The 19,556-nt window shown below is 33.7% G+C and overlaps 3 protein-coding genes across 4 annotated transcripts; 1 reads left to right on the forward strand and 2 right to left on the reverse strand.

Moving 5' to 3' along the window:
* Nucleotides 1–390: 390 nt before the first annotated feature.
* Nucleotides 391–3,003, reverse strand: CLH2 (chlorophyllase 2). The gene is made up of 2 exons (XM_086429265.1): nucleotides 2,726–3,003; nucleotides 391–1,272 (listed from the first exon to the last, which is right to left on the reverse strand). Exons 1-2 carry the CDS (start codon nucleotides 2,975–2,977, stop codon nucleotides 598–600), a joined length of 927 nt encoding a protein of 308 aa, XP_086285391.1. The 5' UTR covers nucleotides 2,978–3,003; the 3' UTR covers nucleotides 391–597.
* A 2,059-nt stretch (nucleotides 3,004–5,062) lies between these two features.
* On the forward strand, nucleotides 5,063–9,746 carry LOC147383138 (protein LIFEGUARD 2-like). The gene is made up of 4 exons (XM_086429116.1): nucleotides 5,063–5,502; nucleotides 5,637–5,750; nucleotides 8,957–9,114; nucleotides 9,230–9,746. Exons 1-4 carry the CDS (start codon nucleotides 5,265–5,267, stop codon nucleotides 9,434–9,436), a joined length of 717 nt encoding a protein of 238 aa, XP_086285242.1. The 5' UTR covers nucleotides 5,063–5,264; the 3' UTR covers nucleotides 9,437–9,746.
* A 2,680-nt stretch (nucleotides 9,747–12,426) lies between these two features.
* On the reverse strand, nucleotides 12,427–17,176 carry LOC147383139 (VAN3-binding protein-like). Of its 2 annotated transcripts, none has more exons than XM_086428501.1 (7): nucleotides 16,714–17,176; nucleotides 16,009–16,122; nucleotides 14,248–14,665; nucleotides 13,730–13,951; nucleotides 13,575–13,624; nucleotides 13,340–13,397; nucleotides 12,427–13,168 (listed from the first exon to the last, which is right to left on the reverse strand). In XM_086428501.1, the coding sequence occupies exons 1-7, from the start codon at nucleotides 17,023–17,025 to the stop codon at nucleotides 12,951–12,953; spliced, it is 1,392 nt and encodes a 463-aa protein (XP_086284627.1). In that variant the 5' UTR covers nucleotides 17,026–17,176; the 3' UTR covers nucleotides 12,427–12,950. The 2 variants fall into 2 exon arrangements, with proteins under 2 accessions (XP_086284627.1, XP_086284626.1); XM_086428500.1 differs by having other exon boundaries at nucleotides 16,009–16,125; nucleotides 16,714–17,174.
* Nucleotides 17,177–19,556: the final 2,380 nt, after the last annotated feature.

Raw genomic sequence — 19,556 nt, forward strand, 5'->3', positions numbered from 1 at the left:
AAAATTCGACGGGTCAAGGCCCATGAATTTTAGAAATCAAAATTTGACGGCTAGGGTCGTCGTAATTTGTGATGTTCCCTACGTTTGATGACTTAGAACCGTCAAATTTCTCTCATCCTCCATTAATTTGACGATTTCGACCCGTTAGAAGAAAATATTCAACAATGATAAATTTGACGACTTCAGGCCGTTGCATATGAGCTTTTTTTCACATTGTGATTTTCGTTACCAATTATTAAAATTTTTGATAAATTAATCAATTACACTTATTATAAGAAAACATTGATTTGATTAATCAACCTCTTATGTTAAAATTTAAATTCTACAAATTTGAATAAGTGTAGAATATACGCAGAAGTATATAAACTTATAAGCATCCAACTACACTCATTTTCGTTACCAATTATTAAAATTTTTGACACATACACTCTTAGGTAACGTAATCACCATGTACAATACATGATAAACCGAAAATAGAAGGCATTACCAACCAAACAAAACCAATTTACAGCTCTGTCGGCAAATTAAACAGGTTTTCGTGTTCCCATTATGTGATCAGCAGTTGATACAATCTTAAGTACTAAACCATTTTAATTCTCATATTCGAAAATCGACATTTTGTAGCTCCACCGGTCCAATTTCTTGCCCATCCCTAATAGCTCTTAACTCACTATGATCACCTTCAAGATACGCTTTCATGAACGCAACCACAATACCTCCCACGAATCTCCTCATCGGCTCCCTCGATTTTCCATTCTTACACGTACAATATGTAACCTTCCCTCTTATCCCTCTCGTATCATCGTCAAGCATATCTGTATGACCATAGTCCTTAACAACAACATAACATGCCGGGGAGCGACACTCATTAAAAAAATCCTTATGGTTTACTCCATTTGGAGCACAAGGAGGGAAGAGTGGGTTCTTCTTTAATTCTCCCAAGCCCGACCCAACAACCAATACTGCCATGTCAAGATCGAAGGATCGAGGGACGTAAGTGAGAACTGGTGGAGGTGTTTGTTTCCCTTTGTCCATTCCATCGACCGGGTCTATGCCCATCAAAGCCGAATATTTCAATGAAGTGTTAGTGTTTCTTAGAGCAAGTGCGAACGCAACCTTTCCACCTCGACTATGCCCTGCAAGGCCTAGCTTGTTTAGACTTGGTCGAATTATCGAAGGAAGCACAAAATGTAATCCATCTGATAACCAATCTGTTATAGCTTCAGCTGATTTTATTTCCTCACTTGTATCTGGCCCAGCCACATTGTATAACTATTGAAATACAAGAAAAGAGAGATGTGGGAAGCTGATATGTAATATATTACATTTTAGTTTAAAAGCTAGAAACTATAGAATCTTATAGGCCTTGTTTGGAACATGGTGCATTCCACGAAAGTGCTTCTATAGAAGCTCACCGGTTGGACACACTTTCCATGGAAGCACTTTTTCACGGTTGATATTTGGCAACAATGTTTAGGAAACACTTAGAAAATCGGTTTTTTATTAACATTTGATAAATACTTCAAAAAATTTAGACTTTGTAGCCATTGAATTCATATTATTGAAAGGGTCGACTTGACTAGCCTGACTAAATACTTAGAATCGTTGGACCCACATCGATTACTAGATTGGCAATCCAACGCCATAGTCCTCTAGATTTCATTAAAAAATTCAGATTAAAATAAAATTTCAAAAATATATATTTTCAGCTTCATCCAAGTTTTTAAAAAATGGACCGTACCGAACTCCCAAATTTAAAATTAAAATTCAACAGTGAAAAATATTTTTTCTTTTCAATTGTTTTTTGAAGTTCTTATAATTTTGTACTTTACATCCTAGTGTCGACCAAACGTGTTTTTGGATACTACAAGGTGATACAGTCAGGAAACTTTCCTTACTTGATAAGGAAAGTATTTTTCTTATAGAAATACTAGAATAGACTGGGGGTATTTTAGTTATTAACTAGTAAAAGCAAGACTGTTCACATACTAAAAATATCATATTAATTGGTGATTTCTAGTGAGTTCTAATTAAGGGTTTTATGGAGCTCAATTACGTCATTACCCAATCTATACGAAACCATTTGGTTTAGGAAAATGTTGAAGTAACATTTAAATTGACATCATTTTAGACATTGCTGACATGGATGTGTCTCCAGAATCATAGATACTTTTTATCGAGATATGAGTGAGAAACATTTATGATTCTGTGCACTCCCATGTTTGAAACAATGTCAATTTCAATGTCACTCCACCACAACTCTTTAAATTATCGTATCATGGAACTATTTTAGGACTTGATAGGGGATTGCTTTATTGCAACATATTTACAAGGACATTAAATAGTCTAATTAATGTCCATTTGGTCGAGTGTACCTTTTAATCTAAATGTTCATTTTGTTATTATTATATTTGTATTTTAGATATTTTACTAAGATTAATTTACATACAGATGGATTCTTTTCTTTTACCTAAATATAACATCAAATTGCTTCTTTGCAAAAAATAAAAATTAAAAAAAATATATGTAAAACCGTCTAATAATAATTCATTTTTGAAGTTGACTTATTATTAATCACAAAATACCTAAAAATCATATATAATAATAAGAAAACTGATGCTCAGATTACATGATCTTATATATAGACGATAGGTAGTTGAAATTGATATCAAACCATGGATTCAAAAATGAAAAAACGAAGTCATAGATGAAAGTAGAAACAGACCTGAGGAGCAATAACAATGAATCCATGAGAAGCTATGTGTTGGAGAAGTTGAGAGTAGAAAGAGTTAAAGAGAAGATAACCATGCAAAAACACTAGTATTGGGAATTCTCCTTCTTCCGAAGGCATCGCAATAAGAACAGGTTTTGGAGGAAGAACACAAGGAGAAGAAGATGAGGTCTTTGAGTCAACTCGCTTAAGCAACACAAGGTACTTCCCCAACTCGAAAACATTTTTAGAGCTACAAGAAGACATCTTAAGTTTCTTTCCTAAACTTGTTCTTGTCTCTTTATATAATAATAATTGGAGATAAGTCTACATGTCTTTATTCTAGCCTCACCTTACTGAGTGATAAGATTCTTTCCTTAGTCCCTACTCCATCTTGTTAGGGCAATCAATTGGGCCCAATCATACGGCCTGGCCAGATTAAAAGAGTTAGGTTTAGGGCCTTGACATTGAGCCCACAATGGTAGGATCAAGTTCAAACAAAATTTACCTGTTAAAATCCAGCTTAAAATTTGTTTTCTACATTGATCCTCATTAATATCAAAGGTTTTGTTTTGTGTTAAACGTCCAATTTCATGAAGAATGAAAATCGTCACTTGAAATAATTTAAATTCATTTAAATATTTTATGATTTTTTTTTTTTTTTAACTTTTATAAAAGATTTGATCCATCATTCCATAGAGTAGTAACAGATCATGATCTATTATAGATCGTTGATTTAGAAATGCCACTCCACACTTTGGTGGATAAATGGGACACAACTGTGTTTTCAAACTGATTACCAAGGCTGTCAATGAGCTGGGATGGGCTGAATTGGGCTAAGATTATACAGTATAGGTCCAAGTTCGACAGACTTGGACCCAGCGTGTATGTACCAAGGTGTTTTAACATTTTTTTTTTAATGATGTTAAAAATCGCACTATCAACAATTGAATTTAGAAGAATGATTTTTGACTCCCCCCTCCTACATACGCCCATGACGTGGCATGTGCCAAAACCATAGATCTTTTTCCTTGGGATGTGCAGTTGTGTATATTGAGGAAACGTTTTGTGGTTCTAGCCCATGCCACTTCAAGGAGCCTATGTTTGAGGGGGTGTTAGAAAATCACGACTCTTGAATTTAAGACTTTTTCGTAAGAAAAGTGTCACAAAAACCAGTTTTAATAAGTAATTATTATATATATGACAGTATTTTTTACTACATTTACTTTTTAATAATGACTCGGGATCCAATATAGTGTCTCGTACGCTATAGTTAGTATTTAAAACACTTTGCACTCCTAATCAAGCCGTTTAGGCAGCTCAAGGTATTTGTTTTCTTATCAAATTGTGCTATAGGCACCTATCTATTGAAATGGGACACCTCATGGGAGATGGACTCTTCAATAATACCCATGTCCAATTATGTTGTGTTGGTTTTTAAATAATAAATGCTTGTTGCCACCAACAAAGCATTTAAATGCGAATACTAAAATATCATTAATATTTATTATGTAAAAGATAAGCATTTATTAAGTAAAAGATCAATATATCCTTATTGTTATTTTTAATTAAAAGATAAAATAAATAATAATATTATGAAAAATTAAATGTGACGGAGAATTCTAACGTCCCCGTGAGATCTTTGACATTAGTATTCTCCTTTACATAAAATATTTTATATATAAATAATCAAACAGGCAATTGACCTAACATGCTTAAGTCCTAAATCCAAACTCAATCCCTGACTAGGCCAAAACCTTCATTGACATTCCTGCTGATGGTATATGTCCCCCCAATTTCGAGCTTCTCTTGTAGACTACTAAAATGACTTAAATGCAATTATCTTCAACTTTTAATCAAAAACCTTTAATTTTTCTTTTCCTAAAATCATTCATCTACAAGCCCTTCAACATCTTTGGTGAATCATTATCAATTTATTAAACTTCATTTTCAATTTATCGTGTTTAACCTCAATATCTAATCCCTAATACAGAACCCTTGACTTTTTTTAGTGAAATTCTATCATATTCTATTAATTTATCCATGAAAAATCATTAATCTATGTCATAACTCCTAAAATAATTCATGATAAATTAAGGACTTTTGTTGATGTGGACGAAGTTGAGGCGAGTACATTTAGGTCATCTTCAATAAGCCTATCAGAGTAAACTGTCAAGTCTACCTCAAAATAACTAACGATTCAATCCACGTGTCAACTACTCCAATTTCCACGTGTCAACTAAGTATCATCCACCACCCGTCATACGAAACGGCACGATAACGATACGCATTCGCAGGAGATGGGGAAATCGTTCGTTAATCAAAAACTCAAAATTCGAACCTTAAACCGTGTTAGATTTTCTCCTCTCTTTCTCTTTATAGAAACCCTAATCTCGCGGTTTCTTTCATCCAATATCAGAAACCTATAAAATTTATAGAAATTGAGAAAAATTACGCGTAATTCTAATTATGTAAAAGAGTCCAATAGAGATTTCTTTGCAACAAAAACCATTAATTTGTTCTTCCAATAATATTCTAATTCGTTTTTGCGAAGATGGGAAAACAGAGCGACATTGAGGCAGGAAACCAGCAACTCTATCCAGCAATGCTTGAGAATCCAGCCCTTCGATGGGCCTTTATTCGTAAAATCTACACAATCTTAGCCGTCCAATTGCTTCTCACCATTGCTGTTGCTGCTGTAGTTGTTTCTATCCATCCGATTGCGAAATTCTTTGTGTCTTCTACTCTCGGATTGGTGGTTTACATTCTTATCATTATCTCCTCCTTCATAGGTGAAAAAAAATCAATTTTTTTTTTAATTGGAAAATAAAAATGTGATCTTATAGAAGAAACCCTTTTTTTTTAATTGAATTTTTGTTTTTTAATTGGGGAGTTATTGTGAATTTCTCTTTGAAAAAATTTGCAGTTTTGTTGCCTCTGTATTTCTATCAGCAAAAGCATCCGGTGAATTTGGCTCTCCTTGCTCTGTTTACGGTTCTAATTGCATTCTCTGTTGGATTATCATGCGCGTTTACAAGCGGTAAGAACAACAAAAAATAAACCAAACGTTTGTTTTTGTTTCATTTGAATTAGACAAGTGGACCCATTTTTATTATTATTTTTTTTAATTTTGTGTTAGAAAATAAAGGCCTAATGTGTATTTGATTCGAACCCAACAAAAATACCTAGGTGGGGGAAAGTTAAGCCATATCTCTTTGGGGTGTGGGAGGTCATGGTTGGCTTTGTGTCACTCCTCCTATGGTTGGAACCTGAGACTTGGTTTTGACTTTGATACCAAATGACATTTACCCAACTAATAATACACCAAAATATATCTTGGTGTCAATGGTCTGGAAAGTAATACCCATATCTGGTTCGGGTCTTTTATCTATTTGAATGCCCTTGTGAAGGTTACTTGGTAATTTAACCAAATATCTATTATGCCACACCTTCTGAAAAGAAAATCTAAAAAAAAAGAAGGAAAAGAAAAGAAAGTAAAAGCTTTTAGAATAAGATTTTCATTTTGAATCCTCTTTCCATAATAAGCAAATAATGTAAGTAATTACACAAAGAGAGAGTAAGAACACAATACGTACAACACGAAATTTTATGTGGTTCACCTGAAGATTATATATCCACGGAGATATGAGTGTTGGAGCTCGATTTCATTATATAAAAAAATAGGGTAAATTTCATACAATGAATCATCTCTTTCTATCACTTAATTTCATCTTCTTCTAAATCTCAATCTTCATAAATCTCTCAACTTTTCGTCTCTTAAGTTTTCTCCCTTTCTCTCCTCTCTCCACTAGAAAGACTTAGACTTACAAAAGAAAACAAAACCTCTTTTGGAACATCACATAAGTGGGTCACTTACATAAATTATAAGTAAAACCCAAAATACCTTGGATCGATCTAAAATCAAACATACTTGGACCGGGCCCAATATATTTTGAGCTATACAACAAGAAGATCATTATTGTATTTTACACTGAAAACCCTTAATTTAATTTTCCATTTTGTGGAAGAGAGGTTTTAACTTCATATCAAAGTTATAGAAGTACATTTGCTACATTTTATTTCTCATTAGTAAAAGAAACTCTAATCCTAATTGAACAATAAATAATGAATTTGTTTTTATTTGTTGATCTCTGGCTTGATTTTGGATGATTCCTTCATCAAACAACAAAGTATTTATTCATATTTTTGAGTAACAAGGAAAATAGAGTATTGGTCTTATACCAATGTTGGAAAAATAGTTAACTTCGTTCCTAAGTTATAAAAGAATTTTTTATTTTTTATTTTTTTATTTTTTTATTATTAATCTTTTTATGTAAATCTGACTTTAATGAGATCAATAAATTGGTGATGGCGGAAATTGAACCTAGGTCTATGATATCATTATCCCCCACCTGTTTTTATTGTTTATTATTGAAATTTTATCTTTCATGAAATTTTATTTTGTTGGATTTTCATTTTTGATTTTGAAACATAGTTTAAATTTCTCAAGAACATGAAGCCTATGTCATGAATGTTGTCAAAAGCTGTGCCTAGACGCCACCTGTTTTTTGTTTTTTTTTCCCCATTACCTTTATTACATATAGAAATTTTATAACATCAATTTTTTTTTTTTTTCGTTTTAAGGCCTAGGCCCTAAGGAGGTCCACTGCCTTGGATCCATGATGCTTTTAACAACCTTGATATTGTCATTAATTCAAATCATAATATTTGTTTTGTCAAGGCATGTGTTTTAGATATTTGCTTTCGATATACATCGTTTGGCTTTCTTCTCACCCTTACAGTCTTAAACTTCCATTAAAAAAAGGGGTCTTATTAACGCGTGCCATAAACACATATTAAAGTGCAATAAATACACCTTGAAAATTAACATCTAAGGGTATTTTGATATAAAATAAAATAAAAAAGATTTTTTAGGATATTTTTTATACAAAATTCAATTCTCTGGATGTATTTATTGCACTTTAACGTGCGTTTTTAACAAGACCCTTGAAAAAATGCATGATAATTTTGTCATACTTCTTTTATTATTTCCTTTTGATGTACTTATTATTATTTTTTTTAATAATTTATTTATTTTTATTTTATATCTTTTGATCTAACACTCATTCATCTCAATATCATCATTTAAAACTTTACAATCCTTAAAATATGTTTTTTGAAAGTTATGAATCTTCTTCTATGCTAAAAAAATTTCTCTGTTAGCTGTGTCTTAAATAGAAGATAGCTTTGATGATTGACCCTCCTTGGTATGAATCTGAATTGATTTTATCTTATCATCGTCTCTTTTTATCCCTAACTTGTTCTCCATACCCTAACCCATAATTTGTGGTCTGACTCATACCCCACAATGGTTAGTGCGACTTTGTAAATTTCCCTGGTTCTTATATTATAGATAAGGCTGATAGAGACATACCCACCCACCTCTCTAGGTTTTGGTAAATAGTTGATATCTATACACACACACACACACACACACACACACACGTATACCCTCAACATTTTCAAACTAATGGTAGACACCCCTTGATTAAGGTCTTTTATACGAGTCTAATAACAGATACTTACCAAAATACCTTCATCTTCACCCAAAAGATTTCGTCTTCGAGACATTGAAGGATGAATTCATTCATTTCGGCTCATTTACAATGAAAACATATAAGAATGTGAAGATAAAATATAATAAAATGAATAAGAAGACTAGAATCCTTGGATTGAGTATTAGAAGCCCAATATTTTCACAGAATACTTACTTGGTAAGTCTGTTTCGTAATCGAGTGCCTTCCAAGAACCCCTATACTTCAATATCCTGATATTATTAACCGCTATAGGTTTTAATGGACAAAACCCATGGTCCAAAAGGTTGAAATGATCCAGGACAGGTATTGGTCCTACACAACCAATAAGATGGGCTCATAAACCCATCAAATATAAGTTGGCCGACAAACCAACTAGTCTGGTTGTCGCCCCCACACCAAAGGAGAAGCTAGCAATAGCATAATTGGACAATTGATTTGAGACACTATACAGCCTTAAATTATTATGCCATGCTCTTATGTTTATTTTGTTGACATGAACACTGTGCCTTGGCTTTGCATTTGTAATGTACAAATGTTTATGAGATTGAGCAATAACCTTATAAGAAAAGAAAAAAAAAAGGCTAATTTTGGATTTGGGTCTTGAGTCTCTATGCATCTGAGAGTCGTTGACATCTCTATTTGTTGACAGAGAAGGTTATCCTCGAAGCTGCAATTCTAACAGCCGCGGTGGTCATAAGCCTCACTGTCTATACATTTTGGGCTGCAAAGAGGGGACATGATTTCAATTTTCTTGGGCCCATCTTGTTCAGTTCCCTCATAGTTCTTATTATCTTTGGTCTCATTCAGGTATTTTTTATCTTCAAATCTAGACATATATATTTTTTTCTATGTTCATTAATTTCTAGATAAAGAAATTCGTTTGGAACTTTGATTTGTGACTCTTGTTTCTAAATTTTGGTAGATCTTTTTTCCCTTGGGGAAGATTTCCGTGATGATCTACGGTGGATTGGGGGCTATCATATTCTCGGGATATATCATTTACGACACGGACAACCTGATTAAACGATACTCGTACGATGATTACATCTGGGCCGCTGTTTCCCTTTATCTTGACATCATCAATCTCTTCCTCTCCTTACTTACCCTCCTTAGAGCTGCTGATAGTTAAAGTCCTTGTTTTCTGTTTAGCTTTTACTTCATATATGAACCAAAGAGAAGCCAATGCAGTGAAGTATGTGAGCTCCTTTGTTGAGAGCATTTTAATTGCAGTGGTCCTATACTAAATAGCTTCTTGACTCTTCTTTTTTTTTCTTTTTTGTGTAGAAAGTAACAATTGTCACTGTTATGGACGTGTGTTGGCAAATATGTACTAAAACCTAACCTTTGATTGTCTATTAAACTCCATTGTGGAACATTTCAATTGCAATGGTCCTAAACTCAATTACTTCTTGACTCTCTCTCTCTCTCTCTCTCTCTCTCTCTCTCTTAAATAAAAAGCAGCAATTGTCACTGTTATGGATGTGTGGTGTTGGTTAACTTCATCTCATCATTTTGGTTGTTGGTTACACATTAACTACAGTTGGATCATTTAACATTATATATATATATGGTATATGGGTACACAAGGATTACGGTGTGGATAAAGATTAACAAATATAATACATAAATTTGGAGCAAATAAGGGTGGTGTTAATAATATTAGTATGTGGAGCTAGGGTTTGCAATGGATCGGTTCGGTATTGGATCAGTATCACTCCAATATCGATCTGAAAAATTTCAAACATGTATCTGAATGGATTAATGAATATATAAACCGAATCCAATCCGCTTCATTTCATCCTTAATCCAAAACCGATCCAAACATGTGCCTTATTTTCAAATGATCAATGTTCAAAAAAATATATAATTTAAAAAAATCTACTTACGAACTACAAATATAGAGGGAATCCAAAAAGACTAAAATGTTTTATTTATATATATTTATATGAAATTAGGAATAATAAAAAATTATTAAAATATGTTTTTTTTATCGGATTTTTTTTCGGAATAGATTGGGGTAAATCTTCAATACTAAAATCCGATTTTTCATGTTCTTTACGGATCGGATTGGTTCAGACATTGAATGTATTTTGAATCATTGTCAGCCTTATGTGGATCACCTTTAGAACGTTATGTGTGTATTGAAATATCAATTTAATTGTTATATATATATATATATGGTCTTTGAAAAAGATAATAATCAATAATGGCTCTACTGTGGTCCAAAGCTTACTGATATTTTCACTCATTTCGTGCCCACAGATTATTTATATTTCCTCTCTTGACATGAACTGACTAGTGGTACCATTATTATTACTCTGATTTCATGGGCACAACTTATTTATGTTTCCTCTCGCTCATGATATGAAGTGACTAGGATTATCAAACAATTCAATTAAAGGGATCAACTAGTTGCACACCACCCATTATCAATTGCACTCTATCACTTAAAAATTCTCCTTTGCACTACATCTGGATGATTACACTCCAAAAGTAATAGAAAAAATATTGCACTCATTTTCCTAATCACCAAATATCCGGATTGATAAATTAAGGACAGTTGGTTTTGACGATTTTAAAGACATTGTGAGGCTTAAAAAACTCACTGGAATTCATGTCAACATTTCGGACTGATCAATGGTCATCAAATTCCAAGAGACAAGATCGAAGCATAGGCTTTTATTAATTTCTAAACAAAATCTAAATATGGATTAGAATTTCAATTTATGCAAATGAGAAAAATCAATAAAAAAAAATAGAGCACGAACATAAAAGAAATCATGGGAAGATGAATAACTCCCTAAATCATAAGGTTACCATGGTGAAGTGCAAATTAATAGGTTAAAATTGAGGTTTTTAAGAACCTAACCACTAGTTGCACATCCTTCCATGAGTATTGGTATTTATTTGTCAAGAATTATTACCAAATCTAATTTCACGGTTTTGGGTGAATTTTACTATTGTAAGTTGTAACAATATTTCAATATTTTCTATTTGCAAGTTACAATTAGTAGGTAGCATGTCCGAACACACATGTATTACAAAAAAAAAAGACTTTTGCCTGATTGAATCTTTTACAACTACTTATAAAAAAAATCTAATCTATTCTTATGTCATATTTTATGATTTATAATATAGAGGCTTTTCTTATATTTTAAAATATCAAGTAAAGATCATTTTTAAAATAACATATTAGATGGATGAACATCCAAACCCTATGGACTCAGGATAGAGATTTGAAACCCTCCTCCCACACCACAACACATGTCACTTAAATCACAATCTGAGGAAATTTTGATTTGGCTAACATGGCATGTGTGTTGAGGTGTGGGAGGAGGGTTTCAATCCTCCACCCCGGGTGCATAAGATCCAGACTCGATGTAATTTTAGATAATTATCTTATCTAATAAGATAAGAATATCTTTAGATAAGATTAAAAGCAAATGTGAAGGCATTTTCAATCTTTTCTAATTTTAGTGTCGTGCCCCACTCCACTTCTCATTATATAAGTTGATGGAGTGAGGTTCCATGATTTTAAAATTCGTCCGAAACTAACATATCACCCAAGTTAACTCGATATTAAAGTTGAATCAACATATCACCCGAGTTAACTTGTTATTGGAGTTGAATGAAACCAACTCATAAAATCACTTTTTGGAATGAAATTTAAGACTCACATTCAATTTTTTAAACTAAATGTCTCAAACATATCGAAAAACTCATCTAAGATGATTTGGTATCAGGCCTAAACAAGACAAGATGCAAAACCAAGTTTTAAAACCTTGGAGATTCTTAAGGGTGGACAGATTTCCAATACTAATTTGGGAAAAAATGGACAAAACTCAAAAACAATAAAAAAACAATATAAAAAAATAGAAAATAAAAAAGACATTTTAAAATTTACAGGGTGAAGATCAAAACCCTAACTCTCATTTCCTAATATGATGGTGCAGATAGGTTAACTTTCCAACCCATCAGATTAGTCTTTCTTAGGTATCCTACAATGTATTTGCCTGGTCAGCTGATCCAAAAATATGGGACTCAACAACTAAACTCAACTCATGTCCAAGAATAAATAGTCAAAAAGGCTTCTTCATGTAATTCAAAAGAAAACACACAAAACCATAAAATAATATGATAGGGAAGAGAGGAGAAGAAAACAAAGACCATAATTCTGAAACACCACAAATTTTCTTTTCTCAGACATTAAAAGATTCTTATCCATAAAACCCTTTCCCCAAAAGACAAAGTGAACTCCAGATATGGATTTTACAAATCACATAAACAGTACATAACTTGCTCTTTTATATAACTAAATTTGATTTCTTTCCTCCTCTTTTTGACCACAATATTCCAAGCTCCCTCCTTTTTCCTCTTCAAAGCAGTGAAAGCTGAATCACATGGCTTCTTCTTTCTTTGATTGAGATCCACTTTCTTCTCTCAGTTTAAACTAAAGCCCAAAATATTCTAAGACTCAAGATACCCCTACCCAATGATTTATATCTCATACTTCCTACTTTTTTTTATTTTACAGTAGATTACAGGCAAAAAGGCCCCACCAACTTCAAAATATCTGGTCAGTCCTTGTGGTCATCCATCAATGGTTGGCCTCCTTACAAGACATTGGTGCGTGGCCAATTGTTTTAGGGGCGTTTTTTGTTATTATTCCTCTCGGCTGCCATAGAAAGTAGACTAGAGACACCTTGAGTCCACACCGAGTACTCCCTTTGGTTCCTACATTCGAACTCAACTAACCCACGCATTTGGGTCTTCAACCCAAAGTAACGCCGATGCTCACCACCTTCGAGTAGGTGTCGCCCCGGCCAGGCTGGCATGTCTTTGCAAACTTCTAACACCACATCTACACAATTCAAACAGATTGAATCATAAATCAGAACCAACATCTTTTTCCTTTTTTTTTTCTTTTTTTTCTTCTTTTACTTTACTTTACTGCCATTTACACTACTTTCTCTGATCCCTAGAAGAGTTCTTTCTTAATTCTGTACACATTAAAGAACAAATAACAACTTACTCTTTTTCTTTTTGGTGATGGTCCCAGCAACATGTCTGCTCTTCATCTTCAAAATCACCTGCAAATTAAAAAAAGGAGGAATAAGGTACAGTGTATTGGCATTGTTCGGAAACAAGTTTTAAGCTATCCATGTATAAGTATAACCATGCTTAACTATCTAGGAATCACAATTGGTGTCTTTGAAAAGGAAAATATATAAATTATTACAAATTTGGGTTCGAATAAAGAATCTCACCTGACCCGTTCGATTGATATAAACAGATACAATTTTCCAATGAAGATCGCCTGCAAATTCAAATTATAAAAAGAGAGATTTAGTACACCTAGTCATATAAAACATGTACATGTTGATAATCAATATCAAATTTATATTGCAAATGAAAATAGTACCTTTACGGGTGCGTTTGAGGAGCTCACAACCCCTAGCGAGAAGCTCTTGAGTGCAGATCCCAAGGAAATTCTCTTCCTGAACAAGCTCCCCACTGTAATTACCATTAGGATGACCGTTATTATGGTTACCTCCATTCACTCCTCTCTCAACTGGTATCACTGCCGCTATATTCCACACTTCCTTTAATGCCCTTGCTTTCAAAGTGGCTGCTCCACGTAAAGCTGGCAACAAAACATCACACAAAATCCCTAAGCACAAGGGCATTTTTGTCACAAAGTTATACCTTTCAACCATGAATCTGAAGAACAGAATAGGGCTTTTGGGAGGTCGAAGGTCTGATGGATGAAAAAAATAAATTAAGGGGTCTTGGGCAAGAGGTTGAAAACAAGGGTATATAAGTCATTTCAATTCCTCTTATGAAAGACCAAAGTCAAACCTCACGCCTACTCTAATTTTAAGCAAAATCCGAAGAGTATATTTACGAAAATACCCTTAATGGCTTGCATAATTTACTAACCAGTGGCAGCGGCGGCCGTTAGTGTCATAATATCACCAGCTGAACGAACATTAACGGCAGAACCAACGACAGAAGCAAGGTGTTCACGTTCAGCTCCCATGGCCTCTGCTGCTTCTACACATTGTGCAGCCACCAACGTTGCTGCAGATGCCATCGCCATGTCTGTCTTCGTCATCTGCTCGTCTTTAGCAGATCCAGATGATGCAGCCGTGGCTGCAGCAATTGCCGCAACAGCTGCAGCAACCGCAGCAACAGAGACCGCCGCATGAAGCTGAGCATTGTGAGCACGAGTTTCCTCTTTTTTCTTCTCTCTTCTGTCCTTCAACCACCTCCCAACTGTCTTACTTCCACCGCCGCCACCACCTCCACCACCACCACCTCTGTATTGGGTTGTCATGGCGTTGTTCAAACGGCAGAGCTGTAACGTTAAATATTAAATTAAAACGTGTCGGTAAATACTAACGAACGCAGGATGCGTGAAGTACGCACCACTGAATTTTCTTTTTTGGGTACACAATAAGATCTAAAGATAGTTCTGTAAAAGACGAAAATGCCCTTTCAATTATAGATACCAGTTTCGTGATCATATGCAACGTTTTAAAAACCGGACAATTTTGTGAACCAGTTTTTTTTTTTTTCTTAGAATTAATTTTTGCTAACAGCACCCCAATTCATTTGTAAATCAACAAAGAATTGAACTCATCTTGGGTGCTGTTAGTAAAAGTTGTCGGTCGGGGGCAATTGAGAACTCTGTTTTGGAAAGTAATTTTTTCTTTTTGAGAACTGCCTAGTGACACCCAAGTCCCCAAATTTCTACAATTATTTATCACTCCAATTAAATATCAAAACATACCATTCAAACATTATAAAGTTTTCTCAAATATAATCTTTAACACAAAAAATAGAAATCTTTAACCAAACTTTTACTTAATCTCAATCATTTAGAATGTTCTTAATTTTTAAGAAGGGTGTAATAAGTAAAAGTTGGGCCACCAATAGCAGATCTCTTAATTTTTTTTTTCAAATCCAAGTTTGCCCAACAAAATTGAATCATAATCCGACCCATTTGACAAATATTCGGTCTAATCATTGGTCCGGGTTATAAATGAACATTTGCAGGGGTAAAACTCTGGAAATACAACTCACAAAAGAGACAAATTACAGGGGGTGAAGGTACACGGTACACCCCTGCACATCCTATGAAAGATGGTTACGTGTTGTGGTTGGGGGAAAAGAAATTGCAAAATTAATGAGAAGAATTCTGTGTCGGATCACTGTTTCTTTCTTCACCGATAAGCTAAAACAAGTAAAATTACAGAGAAAAGAGAGACGACAAGACAACAAAAGAGGCGTATATTAGCAAGGAAAAGCCACTTTTATACTCTACTTCTTTAGCTACATCAATGAAGACTAATTTTGGACTAATTTATCTATTTTTGCGAATATAATCTTGAAACGTATTGATTCAAGTTCTTCATTTTTTTTATTAATCGAAGGGTATTTTGGGTATTATAGGAAATTTTTAGGATTAAGACTTCAATATCAAACTATCATGTCTGGAGAAATAAAAGATTTCTTGGAATGAGAGAAAAGCATCTCTTCACCTTCCCATCTTGTAATAAAAAGTACAGAAAAGCAGAGACTTTCGGATACAGAGAAATCAAACACAAAACTACAAAACTACATCTCCTTTAAACAATTTAACGTGTGAAAGATGATGCAAGTGTCAGAAATCCGGTGTAAGTAAAATATAGAACAGACCTTAACGTCGTCGATTTCAGTCGGAGAGACGGGAGGACTGTCTGTAAGTGACCCACCAGCGGTCAAAGGTCCGCTACTGTGAGAAAGCCTCCCTGATGTACGCGGCGACACATCCTGCTGAACCCAAGAGAGACAAAAATAAAACCCATAAAATATAAGTTCTCAAGTCGAATTTTCTCTGATTTTATCGTCAATTTTGTCGCTAAATACAACAGATATGGTAAGAATGTTAATAAAAGAATCCCAATTTTTTTAATACATATGATTTTAATTGATTTCTAAGCTCAAGAGAAATTACTGGAACAAAATCCAAATATTTGGATCAAGAAACCCAGTTTCACAGAACAAACTCTTCATTGATTTATTTTATTTTTTAAAGAGAAAAACTAAAAGAGTAACAGAAGAAAACAAGAGAATATAAATAAAGGGTGGATTGCTTGAGAGAGACAAGTTTGTTTTATTCAGACTCTGTTTTTTTAAAAAGAAACATAAAAACAGAGGAAGAACTCCAAAACTTCCCAAAAATTCAAAAAACAAAAAAAAAATTGAAAAAAATCTATAACCCATTACAGAGTCCATGAATTTAATCTTCAATATGACAGATGGAAAAAAGCAGACCAAACACATTAAACAAAAAAATAAAAATAAAAATAAAAATAGAATCGGTTTTAAAGAAAAATTAATTCCCCTCTATTTTAAACTTACAGATTGAGACATTATTCGTTCCATTACGAGCTGCGAAGTTGCAGAAGAAGCAAAAGAGAAGGGATTCCCAGAAACCATAGCGGCTTCTGCCGCAGCTTCTCCCATAATATCTTCCATTATTGGATTTGGAGCTCCACCAACGCTTTCAGTCTTCAAAAGCGATGAAGGAGTCAGAACTTTCGATACTTCGAGAGCAGAAGCACTCCATGAACGTGAGAGAAACTCCATGGGTTCTAGTGGGGTTTCTGGCGGCCGGAATCCGGCAATCGGAAATGAGTCCGGTCGCCAAGCTTCTCCCACTGTCTTTTCCATGTTGTAGTGGATTTGGGGGTGTGGCGTTTAAGAGACAAAGACGGATTAATTTTTGGAAGAATTATGTTGGTGTGGCGATTTATAGAGAGAGTGAGGAGTGTGAAGAGAGAGAGAGAGAGAGAGAGAGAGAGACAAAGCGGCAGAGCGTCAGTCGAAGGATTGTTTAAAAAAGTGGAAAATATTCACTGATACGACCTCAGACGGTTTTCTGTACTCTTGTCCCCACCATCTTATTTAATTACCAATTCCTCCTCCCTTTGGTCCCTTGCCTGGCTAACTGACAATGGATCCGATTTGTATTGGATCAGGGTTGATTAGATCCGCTTCGATTATTAATTTCATGGGATATTTATTTGTTGAATTTTCAATATTTGATACCAACAAGATTGGGTCGGATCATATTAAATAAATGTACATATTATATTATATCATATTGGTACACAATTGATCCAAAACCAATGTGATAAGATGCGGATTGAATCTTTTTCGATTCCATATTCTTGATCAAAACTATGGATTATTTGATGATGCTCTTAAGAAAAGAATGTACACAATATGGATATTTTATAATCATTTATATTTGGTAGGATTTTTATTTTATTTTTTTTCCAATTCTTGAAGAAATATGCAAATACTGTCGGTAAACGGACCAGAGGGGTTGATCAGACGGGCAACCTAGGTTGAAAAACGTGTGGAGCCCAAATAGCTTTGGCCTTCATTTTCGCTTCCTGTAGTATTCAAGGATTGGGATCTTTTCATTTTTTGAATAATCGTAACTGATGTGTCAAGCATGAAAACGACGACGATGCTCAAAGTCAACATCCATCAAATATACAAGTAGAGCTGTTGCCTTCCCCTTTGACAATTGTATTTAATTTCATTTTTTCTCACTTTTACGGGGATTGTCCAATTATCAAATTTTGTTTTCATTGGCTTAATGATAACATTTCAAGTACCAAGTTAATAGAATTTTTGATAAAGTAACAAGGTATATTTGCCTTTATTACTCATATTCATTTGATTTTCACAATTTATTAATTATATCATATTTTGATTTGTCTACACCTATGTCAACTAACATTTGGTTCAACGTACCCAAACAAGAAATTCGACAAACTCATCAATCTGATTCGGCGAAGCAAATATTTTTTTAAATAATTTTTATTTTTTTTTCATTGTTTATATTTAAATTTTAAATTATTTTTATTAATTTATTTATAGTTAATTTAAAAATATATAATATTATAATTATAATTATAACTTGTATACTTGGATTATATATATGCACAAGTGAACTAAGCTTGTGATCTGAATTAAGAAATTAAAATGAACCTAGAAGTGAAATTTCTCTACCTACCCCTCCAATTCGAGTTCATTTTAGATTGGCGAACCACAAACTTTAAACTCTAAAACCAAATTTGAATCAATCAAACTCACGAACCAGGTAACATAGGTCTACACCACACCCGTAGTAAATTATAAAATTACAACAAGTGATTATCAAAATTTCATAGAGGGCAACCAAGTGTTGGGCGTATTGGGCATGATCTCCCTTCAAATGGGAGAGATCTTGATTTCAAACCCCCTTGTTGGTCACTCACAATGATCTATCTCGTCTTACCTAGTATGTGTGATTTGTAAGGTATTATATGTACCTAGACAATTTGGACGAGATATTGTACTCTAAAAGGTCAATTTCTTACCCCTACAAGTCGGGCCTATCGATATAAACACCTCGTCATAAAAATTAAATAAAAAAAATCAAATCATGGAGACTCTTCTACATATGATGGATACATATCCATATTTGATTGAAGTTTCTATCTTTTATCTAATTGTTATGAACATGTATTATTTGATTACACCATTGTTTACTTATTTAGTGTGACCATCATCGTCACTTCTTCTGATCTCTCGATTTTGATGCTCTCAATATCAAGATAATCCGGGGCTTGCACGGTGAGACGGTTTGTAATTTCACCTTTTCAATTATGAAACGATATATGTCGGTTTTTCTTCATGATTTAGTCGATTATAAAGTTCCCAAACTTGGAACATTTTTTCCATCCCTTCGATACCAATTACTAATTTGTTTTTATGTCACTTATTGTATTGTAAACTTTACATTTAGCATCACTAATGAGATTAACATAAGTAAGAATGAAATTAGAACTCGAAATCTTGAATGAATTATTCAACAACTGGAGGTCGGTGACACTCAAAAGGTAATTTGAGACATTCCACGTGTGGCTTAAAATGTCATCAAGACAAAGGGGTACATCAAGGCCCCATATTACCTCCAACGTCACCCTCAATGATGAATTTGAGGTAATGTGGTTGCATTCGAGTGGAAACTAAGGTTAAAAAAAGGAGGATGCATGGGTCATACATTAGTTCTTCAAAAGAGTAATATTCTTTTGCCAACTAATAATTAAAACAAATTGAAGAGAAGTTAATAAAGTCTTAGAGCTCGTTAATTTCTAATTTCAGCTATACTGCTATTTCCAACCACTAATATAAGAATTTGTTAA

Source organism: Akebia trifoliata, chromosome 16 (assembly GCF_017979445.1).
Source record: "Akebia trifoliata isolate Shusen 1 chromosome 16, ASM1797944v1, whole genome shotgun sequence".
In the NCBI taxonomy this organism is placed as follows: Eukaryota; Viridiplantae; Streptophyta; class Magnoliopsida; order Ranunculales; family Lardizabalaceae; genus Akebia; species Akebia trifoliata.

Excerpts from the sequence above, each read along its gene's own strand:
- CLH2 (XM_086429265.1), bottom strand. The coding sequence starts at position 2,977 with ATGTCTTCTTGTAGCTCTAAAAATGTTTTCGAGTTGGGGAAGTACCTT. Across the intron at positions 1,273-2,725 it reads TCATTGTTATTGCTCCTCAG|TTATACAATGTGGCTGGGCC; the intron begins GTCTGTTTCTAC and ends GTATTTCAATAG.
- LOC147383138 (XM_086429116.1), top strand. The coding sequence starts at position 5,265 with ATGGGAAAACAGAGCGACATTGAGGCAGGAAACCAGCAACTCTATCCA. Across the intron at positions 5,503-5,636 it reads CATTATCTCCTCCTTCATAG|TTTTGTTGCCTCTGTATTTC; the intron begins GTGAAAAAAAAT and ends AAAAATTTGCAG. Across the intron at positions 9,115-9,229 it reads TTATCTTTGGTCTCATTCAG|ATCTTTTTTCCCTTGGGGAA; the intron begins GTATTTTTTATC and ends AAATTTTGGTAG.
- LOC147383139 (XM_086428500.1), bottom strand. The coding sequence starts at position 17,025 with ATGGAAAAGACAGTGGGAGAAGCTTGGCGACCGGACTCATTTCCGATT. Across the intron at positions 16,126-16,713 it reads AACGAATAATGTCTCAATCT|CAGGATGTGTCGCCGCGTAC; the intron begins GTAAGTTTAAAA and ends TCTTGGGTTCAG. Across the intron at positions 13,952-14,247 it reads AACGGCCGCCGCTGCCACTG|CTTTACGTGGAGCAGCCACT; the intron begins GTTAGTAAATTA and ends TTTTGTTGCCAG.